The following is a 23654-nucleotide window of genomic DNA, read 5'->3' on the forward strand; positions in this document are numbered from 1 at the left end:
TGTGTTCTAGTGGGAGGAAAGGAAACAGGACTGGGCATTTATGTTAACGTGACATGGAAATAAAAAATACAGCAAACCAAAATGGCACAGAATGGATCTATTTAAGGACTGTTTAATGGAAGCTTTTACAGAAAGGAGAGAAATATCACTTGAGTTGTTTTCCCCAGTAATGAACCTGATTCTGTAGTGTGTTACTCCAGGGTTTAGGCCAAAAGAAATACATTCTGCTGTATCATTTTATAGCTCATCTTAAGTTACTACTTCCCTTTTAACCCCTCTTCATTCCACTGTCACACACCATTCAGTTCATAAGGACTTTTTTTCATCAAATCAAGCCTATTATACTGTTTTCCACAGACTTTTTAACAAGACTTATAGTATTGAATTAGGCTGTTCAGAAATCCATTTTTTTCAATGGAAAAATCAGGTACATTGTGCTCCTCAACTTTCTATGCTTCATTATAGTAACTTCTCATATTATTTGTTAATTACATTACTGACAGCACTGGGTTGAATTTTAAAAGGTTTTAATTAGTGTGCATAAGTTACTGGACATATTTATCTGAAAATAACAGAGCACATGGAACCAAGATTTTTGTAAGGTAGAAACTGAAAGCTCCCTCCAGTAACGTGCTGCAACATGTCCATGACCTATGTGTCACTGGATTTTCTGGATGTTAATTTTATATAATCAGAATGGAAGAGAAAAACATCAGTTTTAGCCATTGTTAATATGTTAAGAATTGTTATTAAAGCCTGCAAAAGAAATGGCACTGAACCATAGCCACAAATTATGAATCAGAAAGCACTTGTAAGAACTCTACCATATGTACTCTTTTAATTGAATCTAACTGCAACGGAAATTTTACGATCAAAATGTACCTGTTAGAAAGTTAATAAACTAATTATCTATTTAAAATTACCTGAGTTTCCTTTTTATTTGTTCCTTCTTCTGAATCAGACTGGTGTTCCTGTTCATTTTCATCACTCTGGTGAAAGAGGCAGGAGAGTAAAAACAATTAAACTGTTGAAAGCTTACTGAGATTTTAGACATTCTAGACTTTTCATATGAAAATCTAGGAGCAGTAGAATTCTACTTAACTAAAATGTATAGAGAATATATAGGATATATGATGAAAATTCTCAAACAAGTACATGTTTTCAGTTTTCAGAAAGAGAGGAAACAGAACTTTGCATTTGGCACATGAAAATCTTGCTTTTACAAAATTACCTACTGATCCCATGACAAAGGAAAGGGGAACGGAATCAGCTGAAACTATATCAACTATAACCCTTCTAATCTGACAGCAGTCTCATTCTTACAGCTTTGGTATGCATGCAATAGAAAAGGAATGTTCAATGCTTATTTTTCCCTAGATTATGATTCATTCCTATTAAATTATGGTTATTACAGTATTCCAGAATTCTTTCTAGCATTATCAACATAACTTTGACTTAATTTTGATTTTGCTCATGAAAGCTTCAAAACAGAGAAAGATAGAATACATAACTTGAACAAGCATCAGTTTTTCCAGAACAATTCATTACATACCGTATTACTCTAAACTATTATCTGTTTTAAGAATACACCATACACATTCCATATTGCTACAAGCATCAGTAGTAGCGGTCATTTACTTACATCTTGAATCCAGTAAGAAACTCCTGTAGATCGTCGTTTTTCTCTTGGCCGCCGCCTTTCCCTTATAGACTTAGGCTGTGACTTATCTTCTTCCTTTTCTTCCTCTTTTTTGCCTCCTTCTGTTAATAACATCTTTCTTATTCATTTAAGTATGACAATCTAGTTTTCTGAAAATTTTCTCAGTCTTTAAAATGCTTACAATTATTTTTTTTACCTGAAATAAATTTGCTAAAGAGCTTCTTACCACATACAGAGTTTGCTGTAATATACATTCCTCAGAATATAGCTCTAAAATACTGTAAATATTGTTCCAACTCTTGATGAGCAACAGCAAAATACTAACTCCATCTCAGACACCTAAACAAAATGTTTCAATTTAACAGTAATAGACTACAAAATGGACTTAAAATTCAATTTTGAAAACTGTCACATAATAATTCAAACATCTGTGTCAGTAGATGTATAAAAGTACAAAATAAGATAATTCTTCACCATTCTTCATCAAACAAGTTTTTTTTGCTTACATCAAGAATTTGATATTAAAAAAACACCCTTGTAATAGTCTGTGAGGTCCTCCTTAGAGTCCCCCTTTTCATCACAGTCCTCCATTTTTGCTCTAAGGAAGAATAAAATGGGATGTCCTGGATTAGATTAATACTATATTACAGATTTCCTTTTTCTTTAAAAGAAATGCAATTGCAGTTCAAAACTGACATAATACCTCAGGATAGCGTTTGCTGTCCTATATGTTTACAAGTAATTTGAAAAAAAAATAAACCTGCCCAAACCAAAATTATTTACCTATTATCATGCAATCTGCTGTTCTTTCATTAAAGAAAGAAACCACAGATTTGAGTTCAGCTAGAATCATCACTAATAATTTAACTTTACCATCACTAGTCTTCAGAGGTAAATAAACATTTTAGTGTGAAGCAAAAATTAAACAGAAAAGAAGGAAATACAAATATTTATGGTGAACATATACCTTTCCTAATTAAGTAAATGATGATTTTATCTCTGGGCTTTCAGACGGTAATGTATTTCTCCTCCTAAAGTCATAATTTGAAAAAAACCCCTACTGTAGCTAATATTTACCCATAAAAATCTTTTCCATAGAACAGTCTAGAAAGAGTTTCCTAGAGTAAGCATGCATTACTGAAGAAATCTTAATCCAAATTTCAGTTCATGTTAGGACAGAGGGAAAAAATCAGAAAGCATATCCCTGAAGCTTAGCCCCAGTAACTTCCTCAGAAAATACCAGTCTAGGGAACATGGCAGTACTGCTATATACTTCATGGAGATTTGATCAATGGATCATTTAATCTGATCCTTTGTATAACAAAATTGTCAATTTCAATCAGTAATCCTATTCAAGTTACTGATCAATAACCTGAACTAAAGTATTTCTCCCACATCAACTGTGGCACGCCTCCAAGAGAGGACAGGAGATCATACTGTATGGCAACAGCCGCCTCCTTCGACAGGCAACTCATCAGGCACAAAATCTCTGAGAATTATAGCAGGTGATTCACCTCTGAAATGAGGGCAAAAGCTCTGTGACATCAGAGAAGAGCTTTTGTCTGATCTCTGAATCACGCATCTGATCCTCCACTTAAGACTACATAAACCAGTTAAGTATCTAGAATTATGGTTCCATGAAATATTCTGAACTACCTCTGGAAATATCCCTTTCCCTTTGTTTTCAGCTGTTCATGAAACCCTGAGAGGTCCTTAAAGCATTAAAGCATCATTCCAATCCTTCAGTGTGGAAGGACTGAAACAAAACCCCAGTTATTTAGCAATTATTTAATCAAGTAAAATTCCTTCTCAATACCTGCAAGTATTTAAGTTCTGAAATGTGGTATTTTATTATAGTTGCTGTGTTAAAGCAGAAATGAAAGCATTAGGTGGATACTGATGGCAGTATATTTGATGTTTCTATCACCCACCAATGGAAAACACAGATTCACATACTAAACAGCTGAAAACAGCACCAAGTACAGAAAAATCTTTTTTCCTCTCTATATCCAAGTTCCAGAATTTCTTACAGAAAATGGGAGTAAGATACATCCCCAGTGGTCTTACATCCCGTTTTGAACTATCTTTTGAAACATAAGCTGCCCTTTGTCAACTAAGACAAAAAAAAACACCAATTCACAAACAGCGCTCCTACCTCTCTCACTTTCCTTTGTTCCACTCCGAGAATAGGCAGAAGTTATACCTATAAGGCTGTTTGGTCTGTTTAGTTGACTTGAAGTTGAAAGAGAGCTAGTGGAGGTGGAGAGCGAAGAGGTGGATGATGAAGAAGTTGAAGTTGAAGTTGGTCTATAGCGATGATATGGCTATTCAGCAGAAAAATGTCAAAATTAATTTACCAAGAATAAACAAATATAAACCACAGGATATTAAAACATTTCAATATATACACAATTCTTATAGTAGTACCAAAATTAAAATATTATAGTTGGAGTTAAAGATTCATATAATTTCTCTACCTAAAGAGACCCATCATGAAAATACCTCTTCAACAGTTCGGGAATATCTTTGCCTATAATCATCATCTTTAGTTTCAGATTCTTTCTTTTCCTCTTGTTTTTCTTTGTCTTGCTTTTCTTTCTCTTCTTTTTCTTTTTCTTCATTCTCCTGTTCTCTGGTTCGCGTGGGACGACTTCTTCCTATAGTTTTTTCAGCTTCTTGAAGATCTGTCAGTGTTACGCCCTGAGAAAACAGCAGTCAGAAAACAATGTTTCAATATATCGTTCATATTAATGCAGATGATCACATTACATAAACACATAATTTAAAGACAAAATTCAGCTTAATAAAATTAAGAAATAAATTTTACCTATATATTCCACCTGTAAGATTTTCTCTCGAATCTTGGAACCAAGCATCCCTTTTTTATTAGTGGCAAGTGTTTGCTGTAATGTGATCTAACACAGATTATCCAGCAACACAATTTTCAGTTTAACTAACAGACAAATCACACAGAAAATCACATAGAAAACATTTAAGAGCCCACTAGATCCTTTCAATATCATCATAAGCATACTAAGTATTTTTGAAAGAACCCTAAAACCACAATAATTATCAAATTTTCAGAAATGTTCATACTTTACAAATTCACTCACTGCAATTGGATTTTTAAATCAACAACACATAAAAAATTGCATTGACAGCACCAGTGAAAGTTGCAACTCCCTTCTTATTTCCTTGTTATTCTGAGGCTAAAAACTAGTTTTTCAATAAGCTCAGAAAACAATTTTTTGAAGACAGCTTTTCTCTACTGTACTTTTCAGCTGATGTATCTTGCTGAGATACTGCTCAAGACACTTCATAACCTATTCTTCAGAGCCAACTTTGCATCTTATCGGTTATTTAATTGCTTTTTGTGTTAATAATGTTTTAGTACAGTAATTCCTGGTAACTTCTTCACTGTAAAGATTCAACAACAGTTGGCCTGTGGTTTGACCATCTCTCAGGGCTCTGAATTAGTATCAAGAGGTAAAAAAGAACTCCAGTAAGATAAAGTTGTATCAAGCAGTGTGGGTCTCTCAATAGGAAAGGTAACCAGACATATTTGAAGGCTGTAAAACTGCAAAGATTTGAATGTAACATCAGTAAACAATGTAGATATAGACTTGGCCTTAAAGTAGATAAGAACGATGGCTAGAGTATTTCTTTGTGCTGTTTTATCAAGGAACTATTTGGTGATTATTCTCAGTTTGTCAGCAGACACAAGAAGAGATGGTCAGACACACTCCTTGGTGGTAATTGCTCCACTGCCCAAAGAGCGTTCAAGTACCATTTAGAGATAATCTATTTTGCTACTGTCACATCCTTCCATATGTTAGGATTGCACTGGCTGCAATTCAGTATATGGCAGTTCTAACAGAAAATGGGATGAACCACCAAATATATCAGGATGTAAACTCAGACAAAAGCTGAAAGGAGACATGCAGTTAGATTCTAGATTATTAGCAAGTAATAAAAACCTCTTCCTTAGTACTCTTCCCTGTCCACAGAAACTAGGTTGAATGTATTTTTTTCTATGCCATGGATCTTATGAGCTATGTATAAGTTGGTCAGTTCAATCACATTATCTTCAATAGTCCATGCACAGAAAAAAAGATTTAGAAATGGAAGTAAATACAGTATGCTATGCCTATTTTTCAAGTATTTTCTTCAGCCAGAAGCATATAGCTGTTAGCTCTTGAAGAATTCGAAATCTTAGATTTAAACATCTACATTTCACTGTACTCGGGGAGCTACATGGGTATGTTTCCATAAATGTAGAAGCTTTAATAAACCTGTACCTGTGTAGATCTTCTAGACTGTCTTGCTTGCCTGGATCTAGCTTTTCTTTGGGACTCTGACTCTTCATCCCGTACAGGAGTGAGGTATGATCTAAAGAGTTAATTACAAACAAAATTGGCAAATGATAATTTTTGTACAAATGTATTAAATGGTCAGGAAAAAACCCCACAACATGATATGACTGAAAACCAAAGCAGTTAGAAGAAAATCTTTAACTATAATCCAGATTACATTTTAGACAGTTCATTCATATCATAATGATCTATTCCTCAAGATAGCGCCTTAGAACTCAATAAAAATACATGTTTCCCTATTTAATTTCAATTTCTTTTTACCATTTTCTTTACGTATGACAAGCTTTCTTGGTATTTCACTAGTCTGCTAACATAAGAGTAGAAGACCTCAGAGATTCAGCCAGTTACTCATTTATACATAAAATATGTGCACGTGTATGAACTTTTAACATAACTTGTAGGCTTTTAGAAAAAGCTAAATGTACTGCTAGTGCAGAAAACCTAATTATATCATCTATTGCACCAGAGATTAAAAATCCTTGGGGAGGTGGTTACCATACTTTCACATTAATCATCCATGCTTTGAGTAATCCAACTCCCTTTGAAAAATCTGTGCTTAAAAATAAGTGCTCATGAAACCCACAAAAATCCTGGAGAGTAAGCAGTTAATTGTAGCCAAAAGGCTACTAGAGTAGACATACATGGTCTGGACTCTTTAAAGAAACTCTCTAATACAGGTAACCAGGGTAAAAAAAAAAACAGAGATACATATACATGCATAAATGTATATATTTGTATTTATGTAACATGTATATATACGTATGTACATAAAACCATCAATAAATAACTTAAAAGTTTTTAATGCATTTGTTGGTTTTCTATTACAGAATATTCTGGGAATTCTGTTATAATTTAACATTTAAAAAAAAATCCTTAGATCAGTGAAAAATTAGAAAAATTAGAAAAAGCAAAATCAGAAGGTTGATAAAAGGTTGCCTAGAACACAAAACCTCTCTGAACTTGTTTAGATCATAAAATTAGCTACATTAAAAATAGTAGTCAGATTCTGGAGTACTTTCTGATTGTCTATATTTTTAAATGTCATTAGTTAAGAATAATTGGCCAATGATTTAATAATTGGCTAATGATTATGTTTAAAAAGCCATCACCTATTTACAATTAAATCATTTATCTATGGAAAGAGCAGTTCTTTGGTCACCTAATTATATATTATTTAGCACACACTAAAAACAATTCTAAATTTTAAAAATAAACTTCTACACAGACCTATGGATGTTCTATCTTTATTAAACAAATTACCCCCAAAACACACAAAAATATTTATAATTAGCTGCTATACTTACAAATGTAGAAGCATCTCCTACCTTATGACACATCTTAAAAATCCTACTATATTTATTTGATTGCCCCATCCTATTCACTTGCAAACAGCATTTTTGATAGACTTTCCATTTTCCTAGAGCCCTAGGCCCTATCTATATTAGGAAAAGGGTGCCTGTTAGCTGCTTTAGCTAACTTGACCTGAAATACTACCTACCTAGGAGGTCTCGATTGCAGAGCAGGTGCAATCTTTAGGGCTTGTAAACTGTTACAAATTTCTCCATATAACTTGCACTTTAGTAACTGGTGTACATACTCCTACCCTCCAATAAATCTGAAATACTTTAAACCTCACTGAGGGAAAATGAAAACTCAATTTGCCAGGTGCACACTATAGCTACTCTCAGAGTAAAAAGTGCCCTTGCCTAGCATCCCCTGCGTATGCCACACAGGTTACCTATGCAGTATTATTGATAATACCAAGATTTAAAGATTCAAGTTTGTCATTTTCTTCTCTGTTTCTCTAAACCAATCCTAAAAATCAGATAAAGAATACAGCTTCTTCAGCTATTCCAAAAGGCTGAACCATTACATGCTTCATTACTAAAAGCATGTCTTTACTTTTCATATATTCTTTGAAATACTATTTCAAACATACTTTCTAAATACACACTTTGTCTATAAATATGGATTAACCAACTTCATTTCTTAAGAAAACATTCAGCATATAATATTTCATATACAGACAAGTTTTTCATATGTATAAACATATATACACACATGCACATATATATATCTGTATATATACAGATAGATATGCATGTGCTGATATTTAGAGCACTACCTTCTCACATGCATGCAATAATTAATCCACTTTTGCTGATTTCTAAGATTTAATGGATATTTTAATATGCCATCAAGAATGCATCTGAAACACTATATTACACAATTGGCCCAGAGACAGATAAAAACAAGGAATTTCAGGCCAATTGCAGGTATCTAAAGCATATGTAGTATATGTGCATTAGTATACACACACTAGTGAGAGCAAACGAGACAGCAAAAGCCTTAATTCTAAATTTCCTTGCTTTTCTAGTTCATATGAGACTGAAATAGCATTTGCATTTTTAAAAATGGAACTGCTTTTGAAAAAAAAAATGCATTTTGTTGGTTTTGATTTGTTGGGTTCAGTCAAATTTAGCTATGGAAAACGCAGGTTCCAACTACACGTGTGGGCACCTCCTGAATCATGGTGGGGAAGAAAAAAATAATCCCCACTTCATAGAAGTTATTTCATCACAGTTTTGAGTATGAAAGGAAGACTATGGAAAACAGACTACCCTAAATAGGCCTAAAGCTATGAGGAATCTTGAAATGTTGTTGCTGCCTTAAGTGAACCAAAAGAATGCAGGTTTCTCCTATAACAACAAACAGCTTCATCACTTCTGTGAGCATACAGAAATACACACATCTGGCACTGATACAGGAGTTACATTTCAAACTACAGGAGCAACACAGAAATCTAAACTTGCATTTCACTGGAAGAGTTAAAGGATCAACATTTATAAGTATTCAGAAGAAGAACCTAAGGAAAGCTAACAGGAATTAACAACCTTGTGAAATTTTATTTTTGCTTCCATAAATAGCAGGTAACAGCTCTTTATGGAAACATAAATATGCCCCAATCTTAACTCATCCTCCATGCAACAGAAAAACCACGATATTCTTCAAAAAAGATTTATATCAGCTTCTTCCTCATTCTTCATCCTGAATAGCTCTTAAAGCATTGCATTTACAACTGGATATTATGCTTCAAGTAGAAGAGACCCTAAATGATGCAATGAAAGAAACAGAATGTGTTGAGTTCAATCAACACTACTCTTTTCTCAGTAGTGCCAGGCACATACAATTAACTGAAAAAATGCTACATTGTAACTTATTAGCATATCACCAGTGGAGCAGTAGCTCAAACAGCTGCAATGTACTTGTAGTAAGTAATTAATTATCAATTTCCTTATTTTTAAGTGATTTTACATATTTCCATTATGGGTATTTTTAAGAGGACTCATTTAATCTACTAATAGAAATACAAATATGAAAATACCACATACCAAATGAGAACCCAAGGCCAGTCAAAAATATACAATATCGAAGTTTAAATTTCATGAATGGTCTCTACCAGTACTAAGCTCTTACATAAATTGAGGCACGTTGCTAGTTGTCTTAATACACAGCAAGCAAATAAGACTGCTTTACGTACTGTACTATCCAAATTTGTGGTAACCAACACATTCCTTCAAATAAGAAAAAAATATAACTTTTGCATAAGAGCAACATTACTCTTAGGACCTTTACACACCTCCGTCTCTCCCTGACCTCTGATGTTGAGGACACAGTGCCAGAAGTAGCGGTAGTCATGGCTGTGGTAGTGGCTGTAGCATTTACAACAGATGGTGCAACAGGAACGGTCACTGCTGTAGGAACACTGTCCTTTTCTTTCTCAGTACTATCCTCAGCCCACAAACGATTTGAGGTACTACAGCATAACAAGCAGCAACACAAAAAAAGAGAAAAGGAAACAGCTAAACAATGAAAGCACTTTACTAAACAACTAATAACATGTAAATTGAGGGATGGATTTTTTTTAAAGGCAAACTGAGAAATGTCTCTACTATAAAAGCTCAACTTGAGCTATTAAATTGAATAAATTCAGAATAGAGCAGTTCACAATAATTGAACTTTTATTCTTCATACCCTTCTAACATTGGATTTATTCTTTTATACCAACATGGCTGTCACTTTACAGCAGAAAGCCATTCACAATTTTTGAGCCAGATTGTATAAAGTCAAAACAAATTTAACAGGAAAGTGAAAAAATCCAGAGCCCCAGGATCTACTAAACAAGAACGCATGCACATACATAAGCACACAGTAGACCTGACAAAAAAAAAGAAAACAAAAAAGTGCTGGTGCCATTACCTGCTTTGTACACCTGCTGAAGTAGAACCCGTTGTACTCTTTGTAGTAGTGTTTGCGCTGGCAGGCAGTGTTTTCTGTAGACCAGCAGAAGAGGTAACTGTTGATGCAGTACTTGGAACATTAGAACTAATCAAATCATCTTGTCTTCTACCAAAGGAGCCACTGAAGGAGAGACATGTACAATAGATGCATCTGTATTACTTATCTTTTGTCATTAAAATATCACAAAGCTGTGAATGATCCATTAAATTCTTGCCCATGTATTCTGTGTCTCAGATGAGCCTCAGAAACTTCTGGGGCAAAAGACGTATTTTCTTCACTATTTCCTTGACTAGGACTTTTAATTTATGACTTCAGAGGGCAGCAGAAGTGTCCCTTAGTCCTGACCATTCCTCTACAAGAAGAGAAGATAAAGAATGGAATCTCACTGGTTTATCTATGACTGTCTTGATCGCATCTACTGAAGTATTCATACAGGGCTCCCAAAGTCCCATTTTTAAACTGCTGTTTCACCCACATTGAATACCACAGAAAATCCAGAATTTTACTCCACAGTTTGTCAGAAAAGAAAATGTCATCAATATCACTCCTCTTCTAATTTTCAATCAATTAAATGTACTGCCTTTTTTAAAAAAACTTTAATCATTCCCAGAAAGATTAACCTCCCACTCAGGCTCTTCCCTTGCTCTTCAAGTTGTAAAGAAGATCCAGTGGTTTCCACATTTTTATCCATTGGTTCCGGCTGAACAAATTTTGCAAAAGCTAACATGCAAAGATTCTTCTCATATATCAACTGTTGGTATTTTCTATCCAGAACAGGAAATCAGTGCAACACCTTTCCTAAACCTTAAGTTAGGAAAATTGAGGGGTTTTTTTAAAGCAGGTTAACAAAGATGTAAGATGTATTATGATGCATGCAACAGCCTGACTACGTGCCACTGACAACATCAAGACTAAAAAAAAGGCTAAGCACCCATCACTATGTACATCAGCAGCACATACTAATATGCAGGTTAGCTACCTGAATCTTTGCCTTTCATCTATACATTTTAGGTACTTATTGCTCCACTAATTCCAATGAAGAACTTCACTCAGCTACATTGAAACTACACAATGGAATAAAGTTAATCATGTATGTATTTGCAGATTATGATTCCTTCTGAGAAAATCCTGCAAGATAGGAACCATGCATATCTGAAAAGTATTTTCATATTAATCATAATTTACTTTGCATTCAAGTTAGTTTTACGTATGTATTCTGTGATGATGATACTCAATGTGGGTATGGCTATAATCTACTATTATGGAGAGCAGCCCAAGACCTCCGATACTGTCATGCAAAGACCAAAATTCAACAGAGACAGTATTTTTCCCCTTTTCATTTCAGATACCAAGCAGAATTACTTCTATTTCAACATTTAAAATAGGTGGTTTTGGCTACTGAACTAATCTGGCAAGAGTCAAACGAACCTCAAACTGAAATAAACAATAGGATAAAGGAAGTATATAATTTTAATTATACAGCAGTTGCTGCAACACTCTAAGCTAGCAAAAATGGTGTAGCTTTAAAATCAGCATGAGCGTTGCATCAACATAAGTACCTACTTTGCAATTATTATGAACAACATTTCAATATGTCACTGTTCAATTTTAAACTGTCCTTACAAAGTGATTCAGTACTTAATTTGTTTCTTTAAACTTATAAGTTTATTTTGATTAAAAAAAGATAACAGAAAATCCCACACCTTCTTTGATAACTTGTATTTAATGATGTAGGACCTTCATTCAAACTGTTCTTCTTGACATCTTCCTCCCATTTTCTCCTAGTGTAGGAACTGCCACCACGTATTGAGCTAGCAGACAAGTCCCTGTAAAAAAGATTTTAATTTAGCAAATTTGTATTAAACAAGGTTGTCCTTGATGTGAACTGAGAAGAAGTTTCAGATTAAAGATTAAAACCCTAGATAACACACTTAAAGTAAACATAACTGTGCAGAACAGGAATAAAATTACCTTTATGAACAATCATTTCCAAACTCCTGTGAAAAAACACTACATTCATACTAACACATCTAATAGCAAAGTAGCATCAAAAGAAAAACTGCTAAAGAGGATTTAATCAACATGAAATTAATCATCAGCTTTTATCTGTGACCATTGTTGGCTTTGTTTTTCTCAAAAAAGGAACAAGAGGCTTTTCTGCTTGCTCCTGAGATTATCCAGTGCAATAAAGGGAAAACAACTCAGGTTTTTTAGAAATTAATTTCATGGGATTTTTCATTCTTGGATGTTATGAGTTCAAAAGCTGACTATCCTTCAGAACTCACAATACTGTAGACTAGTATAAACAGTTCTGCAGTAGCCATTCCTGAGTGGCCTGCCACGTATCAATAGCTGACACTAGTCATAAGGAATTTTCAGCCTGTTGTTGCAGTTTATAGCAGCAAAAAATACCCTTGCAAAAATCTACTTAGAGAAATTACCCTGAAAATGGATACTGAGATGCAAAAAACTGAATTTCTAATAAAAATGTCAGCTAAAGATTTGAAGTAAAGTTCAGATACAAGGAAGAAAACAATGTCTTTCACAAAATTATACATAAAAGGCAACCAGGAGTGCAAGGGAAAATAAACAACTCTAGAAAATGATCAAACACAGGCCAAGGCAGTGTTATTTCTTACCACCACAGAGAAACACAAATTCTGAAATATCATCTACCACAGAAAGGTCCTGCAGCATGACAAATTCTTTTAAAATTACCGAAGGTTTCACTTTGCCAAGACACTACAGACTTCAGCACTTTTACCCAACTGAAGCTGGATGTCTGAGATTTGTTAATCTAAAGCCCAGCTGGGATTCATCTTGAAGTCTTTTTCATTACTCACAGTAAGAGGTTAGCTGGATTACACTACATCATCAATAAGCTAGACAAGCAGGTGTTCAGACAGGTGAAACAAGAACACAGCATTAAGCTAAGCAACAAGGACAAAGATCTGGGATAAAGGCAGAAACCTTAATAATTTATTACGGTACCTGTAGGTAGACGGTTAAATTCTACATGTAAAGAAGGTCAGACTAAATGTCAAAAATCTCTTATGGCTTTAAATAAGCTGGGTTGTCCACCACATCATACACTAGGCAAAGTACTGGTGCCTAAATAGGATGGCCTAAAAGCAGGCTTCATCTCTGGTACACCAAGGAATACAGAGAGTTCGCAGCTCAACTGTCTGGTCAGCACTGGGACTAATGCGACTGATGACCCCAGTTCACCCAACGCATATGAGGAAAAACATGCTATCGCTGATACCCACCTCTGGAACTGGGTCTGTGAATAAGCCGTGATGGTTAAAGGACACAAATAAACCTCAACACTGAAGCAAACTTTAATCCCTTTGTTACAAGCAATAACAGCTTCTAAGAAATAAAATTGCAACGTAATATTTATCCCAATCTTAAGGTATCATCTAGTTAAGACACTTTTGGAGAACAAGAGCTTTTGAGAAGATCTCAAAAGAATAAAAATTGAAATAATAATCTTACTTATAATCTCTTATAGACAAACAAAAACTGATAAACTCAGCCTCAAAGCATATAGTACCCCAGAGAATGACAAGCACAGAACTCCACAGAAACTCTAAACTGCCCTGTTATAGAAATATAGGTTAAAAAAATTTGGCCAACTAACATGAGAGATGATAACAAACTAAGCTGAACTTCAGGGGAGTGTGAGAGCTGGAATATCCCTGTTTTGAAACACAATTTGTCACCCAGAGACTAAACTTAGGCAACAGTATTCTGCAAGTATAGGAAAAGCCAGTATTTATCTTGTGTTTGTGCTGAAATGAAACATTCTCAAGAGCAGCAACGAAGAAGCTCCTCTTCAGACATAAGAAAATTTATCAGTATTATAGACAATGATTGTAATAGCACATTCTGAGCAATGACAGGATTTTCAGATCAGGTCATCCAACATTCAGCTATCTAGATACAATCCAGGAAAGAAGACATTAGGAAGACTTCTAAGTTTTGTACTATGCATTCTATAACAACTCAAGAAAATGTCCAAGTAGAACCTCAACATAGGAGAGAACTGAAAAATGGGAAGGTTCTAGCAATATAAATATGCCATAGAAGTACCTGAAATCCTAACAGGTAAGAAGCCTATGAACCTAAACTTTTTTGGTTTTTTATACTGAAAGCTACAGAAGAAATATCAGCAAATAAAGTAAAAATCTCCAAAAGAAGGTCAACATGCAAAGAAGAAAAAAAGAAGAAATGCTTTTGTAACTTAACTATGATTTTTTGTAAATCATTGATGCTGCATGATATAGTTTTAAGCAAAGACTGCAAGAAACACAGCATTTTATTATTATCAAAAGTAATAATGGAGCCCAGTAGCACCACTCCATGGCTCAAGACAATGCAGTAAAATTCTTTTAGCACCTGTCAGTAGCTTAAAGTTTACAACTTCATATTTTGTATTTTATTTATTTTCTCCCCCAAGAACACAAGACTCATTGCCCAGTTCTGCTCTTGTCATATAATAATTTGAATTTTAAAAAGGGTTATTATAATTTACAAGATCAAAAATCTGCAGATACTGGATTACCCTACAGATCAGCATAATCTAGAGAGCAGAATAATGCTATAAATTAGCATTGTCTTAAAACCTGTAAGGTTGTCAGCCACTCTAAAATCAAGTAATTTTATATTTAACAGAAATTATAACTTCAGAGTCACCTGTTTTCTTTTTCATCAATGTCAGAGGTACTGGCCAGTCGTCTTGGTATTGTAGGTGCAACATATGCAAGCCGAGTTCCTTTTCCATCTTTCTCCTGAAAGACATGTAGTTTTTATTATTATTATTATTACTTATACAGCTAATGGCTGGAAAATCATTATTATGACAACTTCAGCTGTATTTATTGTGACCCGATTATACTAATGAGTTTTAAGCTTTAGTTAAATATCATAAGGACTACAATAGGAAAAGGAAACTGTTTTCATTCTAGTGATGCAAATTATTTGATTTCTCTTTGTTCTGCTTTGGTGAAGTATAATTTCAACACTGATTACCGAAAGCAACCATTTTAGTATTTTTATATAACATAGCATTATTCTTAATCCTGAAAACATTTAATCATTTTTACTTGAAACAGAATTGCAAGTTCTATGCTGTTCAGTTTCCTGGTTCCAAATTAGTCCTTCACTTTGTTCAATGTATTCATGTGTAATTATAGAACTCAATTTTTGTAAGTAAAAAAAAGACTCCTTTTTTATGAGTCTTTCAACATCACTCTCCAAGTGATGCCGAAACGATCAAACCTTTGATCGCCCTTAATTCTAAAAACTACTCATAGCATTGCAAATCTCAAAAAGGGAAAGCCCCAGACCTACATACCAGGTCACCAGACAATGAAGGTGCATACTACACTTTTAAAGAGACTACGAAGCAGCTGCATAATTTAATTTTTCAGAATTTTATTACAGAATAGATGTGTAGTACAATCTTACTTGTACAATACATTATAAACATCTATACCAAGTAAGGTAGATCAGCTCCTCAAAATGTTGTTTCACACTGAAAACGATTACCTTTTCTTTGTTGTCCAATGAAGAGGAAAGTCTTGGACTTGAAGCAGAACGCATAACACCTGCAGAGTCCTTTTCTTTCTGAGCTTCTTTGGAAGCAGTAATCTCTGCAAGTGCACCATAACTACCAGTTTTTCTAAGACCTAACCTCCATGAAGCAGGAGATTCATCTTTCCTCTCTTCTTCTTTGGGAGAAACCTTCGTTGTAGATGTTGGAAACTATAAAACACACATAAATGAATTTACATTATTAATTCACGTTACGTGTGATAATTCATGCTCCTTGTGGAGATCTGAGAACACAACTGTTTTTAATAATCACAGACGTATTGGATTCGTAGGGGGGTTGTGGTGAAAGACAACCTACATACTCTTCTCTTAAATTAGTTAATAAGAAACGTAAGACTTGTCAAGGTATACCACTCCTCTAAAAGTTAGCTTAGAAAAACCCACACTTTGTAATACACACTGTGATCATGAGATGCAAACTTAGAAACATGCAAATCCACTATCAACATTTTGATTAAATATGTTATTTTGCAACCTGTACATAAACCTGTGCACACCAGAACCTCACCATAGATTTTTCACCCTTATTGGGCACAAGAACAATGCCAGTTTTGCGCAAGCCCTGCCTCCATGATGCAGGATCTACTGACTCCACCACAGGCATGATAGGAGGAATGAAATCATACTAAAGCCAATTAAGACAAGACAAAGATGAAGATTGAAAGAATGGAAGATAGAAACAAAGGTTGTTTTAAAACCACATTGTTTGTTCCTACATTTATGTTTTGTAGCTCTTCATTACACCACAAAATACTAAAAGGCAGTAAAAGACTTAAAACCTTAGTAACAGATTCTTATTAAACACAACACAGCATGTTTAGCTAATTCAGAGACAGAATTACAGTTTGGATAAAAGAAGACAGCAAAGCCTGTTGACCTAACAGGGTCCATGGCCTAAATCCTCATACGGTTGAGAATACTAGAAGATTCACACTATCTTACCATATTTCATTCTTATCCCTTAATCACATCCCATGCTAGCTGTTACCAAACCCATACCTTCACTCCCAAACTCGCCTTATTTCAGTACCCTCAGTCAGAAAGTAGCATTACTGAATGCCATACAGACTGAAGAAAACCCAAATTGAAGCTTAGTACACAGCATCTGCACCACTTGTGAGCAACATATGGTTTGGCCATCTATGGTGTAAAAGTAGAAGAGTAGATGCAGGAGCATAGATGGGGGAAACCTGAACAGGCAGGTGCAAGAGTAGGTGCAAGATCACACATACAGTGCTGTTTTACAGTTTAAAGCCTTTTTTTTCATGGATATGAGCTGTAACTGCTTCTCTAGATCACACGTACGTGCTGTTACAAGATGATCAGCCTTGATATAAATGTGCATTTATTTTGTAGTTACATAAGGCCCTGAATTTTTCCAATATCTATTATTAGAAAGATAACTACAGTTTACTTTTAACCTGCACCTTTTACCTTTAAGACCAAAAGATAAGCCATTAATTACCACATAATAAAATTAGAACAAACTATATGCCAGTGTATTAATGCTTTAAAAAATGTTATCATTCAGCTTAAAATCATACTTATTTCTTCTTCTTCTTATAAAAAAGCCCCCCGCCCCCCATACATTGTCATACCAAAAAATTATGTTTATTTGATCACTCAACTCTGGAATACCAAGCCACACCCCAGTTAGCAACAATTTGGTAATGTCCTAATGCTGAACGTCATGTAGCTTAGAAGGCTTTTGCATAATATGAAATAAATTGATTGGAAGGAACAAGCTAGGAAACTTTTGACTTCAAGATGAAGTTCAGACCATTACAAGAAAAATGAAGTGTTTGAAGTGTTAGAATCTCCAGCGTGCAAAGATAATTAAGCGCAGTAAAAAAACTGGGTGGAGAGCACATCAGCTAAACTGCTCAACTGTCACAAATGCTTATATTACTGAAGTGATTTCAAACAGTAAAATATATAAAGTAGGCCTATTTCCTTGCAGTAAAATTCACACTATATATTTGAATCCATTCCAGTTAGGCACAGTCAGCAAACCAGCAAATACTCGCAACGTCTTCCCTCCTTCACACATTTGCTACGGTTTTTGTGGAGAACTTGTGGCTCTTGAGTTCTGCACTGCTCCTGAGCAATGCAAATGCAGCTCCCATGCTAGAGCAATTCCTCCAAGAACCAGCAGGAACTGTTTAGATTAATGTCACAAGATCACCCTGGAATCTAGCTGTGTGCCCAGCCACAAAGCTCAGTGAGGGGAAACCGTAGTCATTACTGTTGGTGAGCGATGCCCACATTATCTTTATCTTTTGTGATAAATCTTGTGGACATCAGTCACAATTATTTTTGTAAAGCAAAAAAATTATTTTTGTAAAGTAAAAAAAAGGAAGGTTGGCCCAACCCTATTGTAGGGTATCACATTATATGATACAGTTGGGCAACACATTCCCCATATCTGTTACATTAAAGTATACTTTGTAAGATGAATCATCATTAGGTTCTATTGTGAGTATGAAAGTATTGTAACTCCAAGAAGCTCCTGGGAGCTAAATACAATACATACTATTCGCCCAGCAGTACATCTCTCTCTCTACTGTGGCTTCAGTATATCATGGCTACCATTTCCCTTGAATACACTTTTTAGAAGCATCACTAGAGGGTTACGCTTTGATTATGATGTGTACGGAAGAGTTGTAATGATTGACGAAGGAAGTTTTATTGACTTACTATCCAGTTTGCTTTGACATTTTAAAAGTTTGACTCGTATATCACCTTCTGACTATGCACTACTATCTACTGTAATTTTTTCCACAGGCATACATATCTTCCCTTTGACAAGCAAAACTAAAATTCATTCCAATTAACTTTTCACATCAAGCTGTAAAAAGCTTCCTGCTGCATGCAATATGGTTTTGCTAGGTGTGTCTTTGAGCTGTGCGTTGAATAAATCATGTGTCCCAATTCTCTAGCTCTTCCATGAGGTCTTAACTATATTAAAATCAAGGCTGGGACACACAGTACTTTCTACTTCTTATTTCAGGTATCATTTTCAACTTCTGCGCTTAAGCACTAGCTGAGTGCTTCTAAGGACTCCTGAAAGTACTTTAGTCACACCTGCCTCCCTTGCCTTAAGTGCATCACAAATCCAAGAACAGAGAGACACTAGAATTGTAGTTTCTCAATATTTTGGAGGAGTCTGGCATAGAAAAGACATCCAAAGATGAAGTTTAGCTTCAGAAAAACAAGAACTCCACTCACTGTGCAACAGATTTTTGCTTTTTTAAAAGGATCTTCTGTTCAGCTATTTTGTAGTTCTGTATTTTAGATCCCTGTTTTGAATCAAAACGATACAAAATTTTAAAAAATTGAACACAGTTTCTGCAGAAAAACACAACATATTTTAGGAACCTGTGCATATTTTCATCAATTCACTGGATAACCCAATCCACTTTTTATACAAGAATCAAAAAACGTATGCTTACACATAAGAACAGAAATCTAAAATCACAAGAAAGGTATTTTATTTTACCTTCTTAACAGGTGATGTAGGCGCCCCTTGGCCACCAGCTACTGAAGGCACTGTCACAGCTACTGATGCTGATTGTGTACTTGTGGTATTTGCATTATTAGTTACCGCTGCCAAGGTTTTGGTCTTATCTGCAAAATATTTACAAGATTTTAATATTCATTTTTTATTCAGAATTTATTCACTTTTACAAAACAGAGTTGAATTTTGTTTGAACAGCATTTAATTATCCATTTCTCAGTGTCTTCCCCCTCACTCCCAAACTGTATCTTAGTTAGGTTGACCTTTTCTCCATAATGGTCATGCATGTGACATTTTTTTTCATTATTCAGCAAGTGTTAAACACTCAGAGATGCAGAGATAGAACCACAGAATCATTCAGGTTGAAAGTGACCTTGGGAGGTCACCTAATTCAACCTCCTGCTCATAGCAGGGTCAATATTGCCCAGGGCTTTGATAAATCAGGTCTTGAAAACATCTACAGACAGATTCCACTGCCTCCCCAAACAGCCAATATTTTAGTAGATGGCTATTGACCGTAAAAATTCAACATAGGAGGGGTATGTTGGCATATAATAGTTAATTTGAACTACAGAAGATGCTAATTCAAAGTAAAACATTTATTCTCAGATAACTGTGCATGTTGAGTACAAAAAACTAACTGCACAGACAACCCAGCCAGGGATTCCAGTCATTAGAATGAGCCAAAGCAGGGACTTGCCTTCCAGAGGACTTCCAGGGACTTTCCATTTGCTTCATTCATTCTTTGTCCCTTGTTTTTCCTACCTAAGTTTCACTGTCTACCTACTTAACACTCTTCTGTTTCGTCCTTCCTGCCCACATTTCTTTCTCTGTCCTTCGTCTGTGTACCTTAACCCCTCTTACACAAACATACAGAAAATATCATGGTTGTGATACAATTGCTGTCACTGTGCTTGCTTGAGCTTCATACTCTTACACCTCACTTCTATTTCACCTATTCAAATTGCACATTCTTTGGAGTGGGATGCTACATCCTATCTGTGCAGTATGGAGCAACATGGGTTTCAGTCCCCATTGCTTTTGGCCCTACTATAAACATACCTTTATGTCTACACTACCCACACAGCATAGAGCAGTTAATTTAGAAAGCACGCAATGTTTTCATACAGTGTTCTCACATCTAACATTCAAATTCAACAAAGTACCAATCTGTGATCAGAAATCAGATAATTAATGGTATTGCTGTTACACACTTGCTTTAGTTATGGACAAAGTTGAACAGATGCTTTGAATAATTACTTAAGCAGTAAACAAATACAAATATAAAGAAATCCAGCTTACATGACTAACTGCACTTAATGGAAAGTTCTTTTAAACACAAGTGAAAATAAATGGTGGTAAACTTCTAGGTCATGGTGATAAAAAGTTCAACAGGGTAATGCGGACTGACAGTACAATTTGAGATGATGCACAAGCAGATCTGCTGGAAATTTGCAAATAAGTAATAGAACTTTAAAATATACAGAAAAAGTTATCAGGAGTAAAAGCATGGAGGGAGAAAAATGGATTTTTCACAATTCTGAAATTATTTCAAGCTTCATATTTCCCTTCTTGGTCTTACAGATGGAAATGTATTTATTTTTAAACTGTATTCTCACATAATCAGTGAAACAGAATGTAAGTTTTAGGAAAACATTTCAAATATCCCAATGGATTAGAAATCAGAGTTAACAGTACTTCAGAATATTGAACACTGTTAAAATATTTTACAACCATAATGCTCCTTACAATCTTAAAATTTTTCACTAGACAACTACCTTAAGCTTAATAATGGGAAAAAAGGGAAAGTATAGGCTTGGAATTTAGAGATGCAGCGCTACAGGGAAAAGCTTAAGTCTAGCTTGCCAAATAAAGTATGATAAAGACTTGTTGATATTAAAAACCCCAAAGTTTACAGAAATTAATTCTTGTGTCACAGTCAAATTTTCCTGGCACAAACCATCTTCTGTTAATGAAGAGAACGCAGTTACCGGAGTCATAAAGTTCAGGAGACATTACAGTTAGCTCAGTGACTGAGAAATTACTACGTTATACATGACAAGTGTTTTGAGTTTATCAAAGCTCAGTCTCTGTAAATAAGTGATGCAAGTATACTAAGGTGAAAGACTAATTACAGAGCTTGACAGACTTTTTTCCAACTTAACACTGAAATTCTAGTTTATTTCAAAATACAAAAATAACTAAACCACAACAGACAGTTTGGTTTTGCAACTTATTTTTATTTCGGCCTACATTAAATATTTATGATATAATAGCTCTAAAATCCCTCCTTAGTCTAATCTTTTCAGGTTAAAAAATCAGAAAGAATGTTTTAAAATGAGAACTGACAGCTCACCAAAAAGGGTTACTTATTTTAAAAAGTGTAAGTATAAAATATTAACAAGGTATTTCTAGTGACATCATCGTCTATGTACTGTATTCCTGCACTGTGGTTCTAGAATTCTTTATTAAGATTGAACATACATCTTTAAACACTGATTGCCCGACATGTGCTTTTTGATTTGAAAGAAAAAGATGCTATGGTGTTCTTACATCACTACTTGAAGACTCTAATTGTTCAAGAAAAAACCCCACATAAATTCCACGGAAGAGAGAAGTACAGAGTAACGAGTTTCTTTGCATACAACTCCAAACTTTTCAAAGAACATTCCTCTTGAAATGAGGTTGCACATGAAGTAACTGTTAACATTAAAATAGTACCTTAAAAGTTTATTTCAGTACACACTGAAAATACATGCACCATTGCTTTACAAATATCCAAGCCAAGATTGCCAGATTAATTGGTAATTACTTCAGAATGGCAAGAACAAATGAGAATGTTTGCACTTCTGCTGTTTCAACCTCTATGTCAGCTCCACAACCAAACACTGCTATGAAGCCTTCATTTTTGATCTGAAGTTCTAACTTCTTCAATGTTTTCTGATGTGTTACTTAAGGCTTATATTATTCCAACTGTTTAATTAAAAGTATAAATTGTTAAGGAGCCAATCAAATAAGTAGGTTAATAGTTTTAACCTAAATAGCCACCAGTAAAGATATGTTTGATATCTCTGTTATGACTTGACTTTAGACATATATAAACTTGCTTTAAAACGATTGGAAGCCTAGTGAAATGCAGAATAATTGAAACTTAAGATAGTTAAGTCTGTACCATGTGATATTAAATAAGTAAATGTATAAAGTAAAAACTTAAAGAAAGACAATACTGCAAATAATGTACCTGTCTCTGCTTCAGATTCTGAGTCATCATCCTCTTCCTCTTCACTAGAACAACTGGATTCATCCTTCTTTCCCTCTTCTTCCTCATCCGCTTTTTCTTGCTCCAAAGACTCTATACTAGATGCATTCTTTTCTTGCTCCATAATCAGTGTCTCCTTACTGAGTTTGAAAAGAAAAATACTTACTAAGTCCTGAAAAATTTACTAAAGCCTGTCAAGTAGGGCTTTGTGACAGCTTTCAAAGTTATCTTTTTTTACTAAGAGCTTACCATTTTTCCTAGTATACTTACTTTTTGAATGTTTTCTGTGTCTGATTATTATCCATGTTGGCTGTGGATTCAATTAGGGGAGATTTCTTTTCCCGTTTTTCACTATGAAGCTTCAAAACATATATAAAGATGCAGTTAAATTGATAGAATAGTATCAGTGTGACAAAATTACAAATAGAGGGAAATCTTCTCTAACTACTATAAACACTAGAATGTGTATAAGCTTTCAAAGTGTTAAAGTTCAAAATTCTAAAATCTCAGAAACTGTTATTCCAAGTAAGATGCTCATTTTCAATGCTTCAGATCATGAAGTGCCCACTGGACAAGTAGATGAGTACCTTCTTTCTTCCAAGGCTTTCTGGTCACCATAACTGATCAAGTAAGGGCATAAAAGCTCTTTTGAGATGACTGTGACATTACTTGAACTGAAGACCCAAATCAAACCTTTGTTATTCATATATACACTGCTCTGAGCTGTACAGCATAATCATATGCATAATAAACATATATATATTTCTCTTTACATGGAAAAGGCCTACCAGATTCTGCTTCTTTTGTAATTCTTCTAAATATCCTAGAATATCTTCATCTGCCACATCAAATGCTGTCTGCCCCTGGAGAAGGGGAAGAAGTAAAACACCATAATTGTACAGCAGAATTTAAATATAACAGATT

The 23654-nt window shown here is 34.7% G+C and overlaps 1 protein-coding gene across 6 annotated transcripts in view; it reads right to left on the bottom strand.

Moving 5' to 3' along the window:
• PPP1R12A (protein phosphatase 1 regulatory subunit 12A) overlaps positions 1 to 23654 on the bottom strand; it is a 121537-nt gene that overhangs the window by 20387 nt on the left and 77496 nt on the right. For 3 of the 6 annotated variants that reach the window (XM_074870655.1, XM_074870654.1, XM_074870659.1), the window contains 15 exons: positions 23519 to 23593; positions 23001 to 23089; positions 22713 to 22870; positions 19454 to 19581; positions 16463 to 16579; positions 15889 to 16104; positions 15034 to 15128; positions 12039 to 12161; positions 10294 to 10455; positions 9674 to 9850; positions 5959 to 6049; positions 4163 to 4360; positions 3816 to 3984; positions 1643 to 1761; positions 924 to 989 (listed from right to left, as the gene is read on the bottom strand). In XM_074870655.1, coding sequence (XP_074726756.1) covers positions 924 to 989; positions 1643 to 1761; positions 3816 to 3984; positions 4163 to 4360; positions 5959 to 6049; positions 9674 to 9850; positions 10294 to 10455; positions 12039 to 12161; positions 15034 to 15128; positions 15889 to 16104; positions 16463 to 16579; positions 19454 to 19581; positions 22713 to 22870; positions 23001 to 23089; positions 23519 to 23593 — 1983 coding nt within the window. The remainder of the gene's footprint in view (positions 1 to 923; positions 990 to 1642; positions 1762 to 3815; positions 3985 to 4162; positions 4361 to 5958; positions 6050 to 9673; positions 9851 to 10293; positions 10456 to 12038; positions 12162 to 15033; positions 15129 to 15888; positions 16105 to 16462; positions 16580 to 19453; positions 19582 to 22712; positions 22871 to 23000; positions 23090 to 23518; positions 23594 to 23654) is intronic. The other 3 variants (XM_074870657.1, XM_074870656.1, XM_074870658.1) reach the window with 2 other exon arrangements.

Source organism: Strix uralensis, chromosome 5 (assembly GCF_047716275.1).
Source record: "Strix uralensis isolate ZFMK-TIS-50842 chromosome 5, bStrUra1, whole genome shotgun sequence".
NCBI classification, from domain to species: Eukaryota; Metazoa; Chordata; class Aves; order Strigiformes; family Strigidae; genus Strix; species Strix uralensis.